Source organism: Sorex fumeus, unplaced genomic scaffold (assembly GCF_029834395.1).
Source record: "Sorex fumeus unplaced genomic scaffold, SorFum_2.1 ptg000013l, whole genome shotgun sequence".
Classification (NCBI taxonomy): Eukaryota; Metazoa; Chordata; class Mammalia; order Eulipotyphla; family Soricidae; genus Sorex; species Sorex fumeus.
In genome coordinates, this window is record NW_026606070.1 from 12,774,376 (window position 1) to 12,782,725 (window position 8,350).

Consider the following 8,350-nt stretch of genomic DNA (forward strand, 5'->3'; position numbering starts at 1 on the left):
GCGCATGCCTACGGGATCTGGCCCAGCACCGCAAGTGGGATTCCATCATCAGCCTTTTTCAGTCTTCCAATACACCAACGTTGGCGCATTCCTACTTATCCCCACTTATCCTCAAAGAAAGCCAAAAGAAAGTAAGATTATTAAAAAACCAGAGGTGTTTCTCTCTCTTTTTTCTTTTTTAGCTTTTTGAGTCACACCCGGCGATGCATAGGAATTACTTCTGGCTGTGCTTGGGGGACCATATGGGATGCCAGGGATCAAACCTGGGTCTGCCTGGTAGGGCAGACCTGGCCTGGTAGAGCAAGGCAAATGCCCTACCCGCTGTATATTATTGCTCCAGCTCCCCAAAACAGAGTTTCTTAAGGAGGATACCAAATACGATTTTTATTGATGCCTGTAATTTTGAAGCCTATATCCAATCTCTTAATGAAATTTGCTAGAAAGTAAGGAAAGGAAATAGTTTTTATCTTTTGACATAGTATAGAAGCACAGCGCGAGGATTTTTTTAAATTTTTACTTGATAATTATTTTTAAAAATTTATTTTTATTTATTTAATTTTTTTAAAATTATTTTTTAGCGTGAGGATTTTTGCTTTCTTTATTCCAGGCAACGATTCCAACTGTTTTCCTGTCACCTTGCAGAAACAGCAGCAGCAACTTTTGCATGCAGTTCTTGGGGGTGAACAAATGGAAGTCAGTGACCACAAATGCAGACCAGAAAGTTATGTTACAGGCAAGATGAGTGGCATCAACAGAAGCAGCGTTTGAAGAAGCTGCCAAAGAAATAACCAGTGAAGGCAATCTGTGGGATTTGTCACTTGCATTGCAGCCTCTGCCGAGGCTCCAATCTTTCTGTGAGTTATGTCTTGTAGTACTGGAGTCGTAAGAACATCCGTGTAATCTTTTCATCAGGACTTGAGCCTGGGACCTTATTGACAGGTGTAGAGGGAGTGCTTCATTTATGCTAATATCTATTCTATAACAAAAAGGAGACAGGGATTTTAATTTACATTGGTTGCTTAAAAAGTTCACATTAAAGTAAATTTATAGCAACTGGGGAGATAGCTCAAGTGGATGGAGTATTTTAGCCTCCTAAGCTCCCCGGGATGGAGTCCTGGTGACCTCCAGCCCTGCTGGGGAAGCCCCAACAACAACAACAATTGAAAGATCGTAATTTAGAAAAAAAAATGTTTTGTGGCTCCAATGACAGTGCACCGGGTAGGAGGCTTGTCCTGCACAGCTGACCTGGGTTTGATCTTCACCATCCCATATGGACCCCTGAGCCCTGCCAGGAGTGACCCCTAAGTACAGAGTCAGGAGAGAACCCTGAGCACAGCAGAGTGTGGCCCCAAAGCAAAACCAAAAAAACCAATTTGGGTATTTATGGTATTGTTTCATATATCAGGGTGCAGTGCACAGGGGCAAAAGTTGGAGCGCTTGCTTTGCATGCAGAAGGCCCAGGTTGGGTACCAGCCCAGGGTGGTCTCTGGATAGTGCTGGACAAACCCTCCAAGCACTGAGACAAGAGAGGAGGCTGCACTGTGGGTTGGGGCCCCTGCAAACAAAACAAAATGAAGTGCCACGTATAATCCAAATTTCTATGACTTTGTCTTTTCAAATTGTGTAACTTCTCGTAAAGCTCTTATTGTGAATGTGCTGTGCTATGTACATTATCCAAAGACTACAAAAAAGCCACCACGCTGTCTTCATTGGACTTATAATGACGTCAGTTTATTGAAATGCTCTTTGCTTTAGATTAGGGATTGGGCTCATCTGGCATCTCAGTATGGAGAGGAATAACTGAAACCAGAAGGTGTAAGATTTTATTTTCATGTCCATTTCTTTGATCATAAGAAGTTGTGAATAATAACAATTCAGTCACTGCTCTTAATTTGCAGAATCATCAATAAGCCAATATCCTCACTGTTGACAAGGAAAACAGTTTCTTGTCAAAGGGTCAAAGAGACAGTACTGAGGTTAAGACACTTCCCTTGGTGGCTCATCCCAGTTCATTCACAGGACCCTAAGCTTGCCAAAAGTGATCCCTGAGCAGAAAATCAGGACTAAACCCTGGGTATATCCCCCAAATAAAGAAAAAACTTTTTTTTTCAGGTTTTTTTTTTTTTCCAGTTTTTTCATCACCACTGATGCTCAGGGGTTACTCCTGGCTCTGGACTCAGGAATGACTCCTGGTAGTTCTCAGGGGATCATATGGGATGCCCGGGATCCAACCCAGATTGGCCACATGTGAGGCCTTATCCGATGTATGATTGCTCCCGCCCCCAAACAAAATATTCTTAATCTTCAATTCCAGTAGTCTTAGTTTGAGCATAGAAAACAAAAGTCTTTATTTTAGCCTTTTCTGAGGCATCCGTCTCTTCTGCTTCAGCCTTCTAGGGGCTTCTCGTTTCTCTCTGCTCTCCTCAGATGAGCTTCCTTTCTGGAGCTGTCTAATGGGGAAATAGTTATAACGGGGAGGCACGCGACTCTGTGGTCTCCAAACTGGTTGGAAGTGAACACGGTGGTTGCACCTTGGAGGCACCAAAGGTCTGTTTGGAAATAGAAATGGAACGTGGACTCTGGGCCGTTGTACTGGAAAGAAATGGATGGGACACTTGGGTGTCCTGATAATGGGCGGGAACCTGGTCACGGGGCGCCTTGTGATTGGCGGAGGAGTGAGGGTGAAGATCTGGCAGTCTGTCGGGTCCACGCCAGGCAGAATGTCCTGTCCTGTGGAGGGAGAACTCAGTGAGGACACAGATCTGAGAGCGGAGGCAGGAGAGGAAGACTGGAAGAGAGAAAGAGATCTCAAAAGGCATATTGGAGGGAAGTGCCAGGATTCAGCCCCGTGAAACAGGGACACGCCTAGTTACCAGCGGTTCCTCTTCGAGGAAGTGACCTGAGAGAGGGAAGCACATGAGTTGAAAACCCTAGGTGAGACTCTTCCAGATGCAACCCTGAAATGCACACCCCCCTGGGTGAGTTTTAAAAATTTTATTATTATGACTGTTATTATGGGCCGGAGCGATAGCACAGCCGGTAGGGTGTTTGCCTTGCACACCACAAACCTGGGTTTGATTCCTCTGCTCCTCTCGGAGAGCCTGGCAAGCTCCCCATAGTGTATTCGATACGCCAAACACAGTCATAACAAGTCTCACAATGGAGACGTTACTGGTGCCCGCTTGAGCAAATCGATGAACAAAGGGAGGACAGTGCTACAGTGCTACTGTTATTATTGTTTCTTTGGGGGGGATACACCCAGCAGTGTTCAGGGCTTATTCTTGGCTATGTGCTCAGGGATCACTCCTAGTGGATTCACACGACTGTATAGGTCAGTGGGGATCAACCCGGGTACAGCTGTGCAAGACAGCAACTTACCCACTGTGCTCTATCTTCGGCTTCCCTGCTGGAATTTGATCTCAGAAGAATGTTCGTAGTAACTTTATTACTAGAGCCTAAACCTGGGAATGATATCAGTGTCCAATAGGAGATTGACTAGATAAAAGTGTGTATTCATACAAGGAAATACCACTCAGCAAATGAAAAGGAAGAGTCACAAATACAGTGACATGAATGGGTTCCACGCATGTTATGCAAGAGAAGTAAAACCCAAAAGAGCACATCCTAGACTCCTTCCTTCCTTCCTTCCTTCCTTCCTTCCTTCCTTCCTTCCTTCCTTCCTCCCTCTCTTCCTTCCTCCCTCCCTCCCTCCCTCCCTCCCTCCCTCCCTCCCTCCCTCCCTTCCTTCCTTCCTTCCTTATGTTTCCAGGCTACTTTGAGAGCTCGAACCCAGATCCTGCATATGCTAGGCATGTACTCCACCACTTTGAGCTATACCTCCAGCACTTCCTTTATTTTTTATCTTTTATCTGCTTTGTTCCCATTGACATTTAAATGTTTGGTATCCTCAAAGTCTCTTTAAAAATTATCATCTTTGGCAGCCGCTTGGGAGCTTTGTGGAAAGCCAAGTATGAGCTGGTCGTGATGGGGCAACGAAAACCTCATGGGAAGGGGGGCGTTCCTGGCTCATCCTTCATGCCCTATCAGGGTCACCAGTTGCCCCCCACAAGCGGCTCTCCGGCACGGCCATGGCTCCAGAGCACAGAAACCAATCTCTTAATTATCTGACTCTCAGCAGAAATACTTCCAGGGTTAATAAGTAAAATAGCAGAAATCCAAAACTGCACGGTCGCAATTGCGGCCGTGCGACATCATTGAATTCTTGAACCCAGCTCTAGGAAACAAATCATTTCACAGTGCCTTTTCAGCATGTCTGATTTGGGGGTGTAAACTCTAAACAATAATGGTGCATCTTTTATCGAAACAATGAATCTAGTCAAAGTAGGTAGAGTGTTAACTAGAATTCATCTGCCTCACAGGCATTGGGAGGGTTGGGGGGAGTTGGGGTTTGTTGGGGTTCTTCGTGGTTGAAAAATAAGTACTGGTAAAGGGAAATGTGTTTAATATTTGCATGACCGAGACCTAAACCTGAAAGCTTTGTAACTTTTCCCACAGTGATTCAATAAATAAATAAATTTTTAAAAAATTATCATCTTCATTCACTTGAAGATTCTCATCACAAGACAACCCTTTTTGGAGGGTTGAGGGGTGGCAAGCAGTGCTGAGGACTTATTTGTGGCTGTGTGCTCAGGAATTACTGGTGGTGGTGCTCAGGAGACTACACACAGAGCCAGGGATTGGACTGAAGTAGGCCATGTGCAAGGCAAGTGCCTTTGCCACAGTACTTTCGGGGTCATTCTCCGATTCTTTAAATAGAATTCTTAGCTTCATATTTCAGAGAAAAAATTCCAGTGGTCTGTCATTAACTTCTTTGGTTTCCACTTCTCTCATTTCAAACAGAAGTCCACACATTTGCTAATTCCATTTTTCTTACATCTAATTATGAATTTACTTTTTCTTTCAGTGCGGGGACTGAACTCTCCTACATGAATTTATCCCTTGGAACTGAACTCTAACCTCTCAGCTCTACAGAGCTACTTTGACAAAACTCTTCAGTGTGTTCTGAGCATGTCTGACACACGGTAAATACTTAGAGTTAGCTATTGTTTTTATTGATCTTGAATATTATGGAAAAATTCTGATAGCCTGAGTCCTGTGTATCTCCAGCAAGGGCCCATTTTAACTGGATGAACATTTGGAGACAGATGACATTAGTCAAGACCTCTGTGGGGATTGGAGAGATAATAGAGCAGGTAGGGCATTTGCATGTGGCTGACCTGTATTCTATTCCTGGCATCCCATATGGTCCCCCTAGCCTGCCACGAGTGATCCAAGAGTGCAGAGCGAGGAGTAAGCCCGGAGCACCTGGGTATGGCTCCAAAATCAAAATATATATATAAATAAAGACCGGACCTCCATGAAGAAAAGATTTGCTGACTGAGTTGGTCACTGCTGTGTGCCTGGTACATAAAACAGGCCTTGGTTCATAGTAGGTCTAGTGCATAGCTGGTGAAAAATCAGATATATGCTGAGAATTCTTTCATGTATAGTTTTGTGGAGCTCACTAAATATTTAATTCCAGTCCCATAAAACTTGCAACCATTACTCATATTTAAAGTCAAAGTATAACAAAATATCAAGACACAATAATGCTTGGAGTTTAGATATCAATTTTAAATGGGTGTATTATAGTCTAGACATGAGTAGTATTTATAGCTTACCAACAACTAGTACTTAAAAAATAAGTAATGATGAAAAGAGCTTTTTTTATAACTGCTTGTTGTCTGTGGTTTTTAGTGAACTACTGATATTTAAGGGAGGTTAACTCTCTGATGTATAAGTATGCTGCACTTTCTCTTCATGGGACCTGTACTGTTACATTCTCGCATGCTTTCAGATTTGAACCCAAAAGAAATAAATTCTTATTTTAATTTACTCACAATAATGTTAACTGAATTGTGTATATACACAGAATGATTGGTTCTTATATTAAAGGCTTCATTTTATCGATAAAGGATTTGGTGCCGAAAATGTCGCACACATCTATCTATGCTCTAATTTTCAACAGTGTGCAGGATCCTTTTTAGGTGCTGTGACAAATGCAGAGATGATAAAAATGCTGAGAAGTGGGATTTGCTCTATCCACCTGGATTGCTAACGGGATTCCTGAACAGTTAGTGCCTTGGGTGGTGATGCTAATTGCTGGAAGCGTTCAAAGAAGTCAGAGAACAGGGAGAGTGACAGAAATTTTAAAACTGCCTTTAGAAAACCTCTGTAAAGGTGCTACTTAGAGCGACATTTATTTATTTTATTTTATTTTATTTTTTTATTAGTGAAACACCAGTTGTAGACTTACAAACTTTCATGCTTGGGTTTCAGTTATACAATGATCGAGTACCCATCCCTCCACCAGTGCCCATTCTCCACCACCAATGATCCTAGTCGCCCTCCCACCCCCACACCCTATCCCCCCACCCCACCCTGCCTCTGTGGCAGGGCATTCCCTTTTGCTCACTCTTTCCTTCAGGGTCTCGTAGTTTGCAATAGAGGTATTGAGTGGCCATCGTGTTCGGTTTATAGTCTACTTTCAGCACGCATCTCGCATCACAAGTGAGTCCTCCAAACATCCTTTACTTGGTGTTCCCTTCTCTATCTAAGCTGCCTTTCCTCCCAGCATGTGAGGCCAGTAAAGCGACATTTAAACATCACTGTCAGAGTCTGGCCAAGTGCAGGAAGGTGCCTGTGAACTGGCAGGAGGGCTGCTGTTTTCAATGGTGTTTTGTGTTTGGTTTTAGATGTGCAAAACCCTTTAATCACATTAATAGCTTGTTTTGCTCCTTACTTACTTGTCAAATGGCTAGTCCTATTTTATGGGCCCTCTCAGTTGCTCCCTTTAGCGGGGGTGCTTGTGGGGGGAGGGGGCAGGTGGAGGGGAGGTGGTCTTCTGGAACTGGGGCGGTATTATCTGTAATTCATACTCCCTGCTCAGACCCTGGAGCTGTCACAGAGAACAGCTGGTGAGGGGGGCGCCCTAGTGCTCACTGCCCCTCTTCATTCTGGGGACGGGAGCAGGGAAACTTATTGGGGGGTGACAAACACTGAGCTGAGCCCCTGAGAAGCCAGGGGCTCAAGAAACAAGTGAAGAAACAAGTCAACGGGACTCTGGAGGTCCCTCCTCCCTGAACAGAGTGTAGTTCTGGCGTGGTCAACTGTCACCAGAACATCGACCCAGAACCCCCAGTCCTCTGACCTCTCTGCTTTTTGGCTCTCCTTCCTAGCCCCTCTTACTTTCCCCAGGAAATTCATTCTGAGGCTCAGACTAGTGATTTTGTAGTGGGGGTCAGGCGGGGGGCGGGGGGGGGGTCAGACAGAGAGATTTGAAGAGAACACGAGTGGAGATTTCAATCTAATATAATCCCCCAAAAGAAAAGCTATGCTCCCCTCATTAGTAGCAAGGCACCACTATTTGTGACTCATTAAAGAATGAATGGATTAAACATCACCATGTACCAATGGCCATGCTGGGGGGAGTTCAGAGAGGGGCGCTGGGGTGGATAAAGCTGTCATTCAGGGTGGAAATAGCTTTGCAACAAGAATAACTCAGAACCGTATGGTGATTTAAGCTCCAAGAATTTTTCTAAAGTGATATAGCACAGCCAGCCCCGTAGTGCAATGGATGTTAATGCTCCTGTCGCCTCACTGCTAAGGAGACACACGCCAGAGACTCAGCCTGTGTGGTCACAGTGCTAGGATTCAGACGGCCAGAGGCAGCTTCTTTGTCTTTTACCTCACAAGCGGATGGAAGCTGACAGAAAAGCGTCTAATTTAAGGATATGGATAATCATAGAGTCCTAGTTCGTCCCTTCACACGACTCAGACTACGTTCATGAAACATTAATTAATTACGGGCTCGCCGAAGCATGAAAGCAAAAGCCTTACCTTCTGCCACAGTTGCCAGCAGCCAGCAGAGCAGGAGGCAGGAGAAGGCGCGCGTGTGAGCCATGGCTCTGCCCTCCGCAGTCACCACCGGGAACCTCACCTGGCTTTAAGGGGCCCGGGTGAGTCACCTGCAGCCTGACTCGGGTAATTTGCATCTGCACAGCGGACCACCGGGATCAGGGCCTGCGGTGTGAGGCTCAGCAAGGAAATTCCAGACAGTATTTATCAACCAGAAGCTTCTGGGAATGACCGGGCCAAACCCCTTTCAACTCTCCCTGGAGTCCGGATGGTGGCCGGCCCCGCCCTCATCAGCCCTTTCATTCCCTCCAAGTTCCCCATGCAGTGCCTTCTCTTCAGACAGGAAATGCAGTGCACTGCTGCCTTTGCAGTTGTTGGTTTTGTCCAAAAGCTTCAGGCCTGGGCCATTTGCAAGTTCCCCATCAAACCTGCT

General features: G+C 45.2%; 1 protein-coding gene across 1 annotated transcript; it reads right to left on the reverse strand.

Annotated features, from left to right (window-relative positions):
* Positions 1–2,301: 2,301 nt before the first annotated feature.
* Positions 2,302–7,963, reverse strand: ODAPH (odontogenesis associated phosphoprotein). Its single transcript, XM_056111159.1, has 2 exons — positions 7,900–7,963; positions 2,302–2,730 (listed from the first exon to the last, which is right to left on the reverse strand). Exons 1-2 carry the CDS (start codon positions 7,961–7,963, stop codon positions 2,348–2,350), a joined length of 447 nt encoding a protein of 148 aa, XP_055967134.1. The 3' UTR covers positions 2,302–2,347.
* Positions 7,964–8,350: the final 387 nt, after the last annotated feature.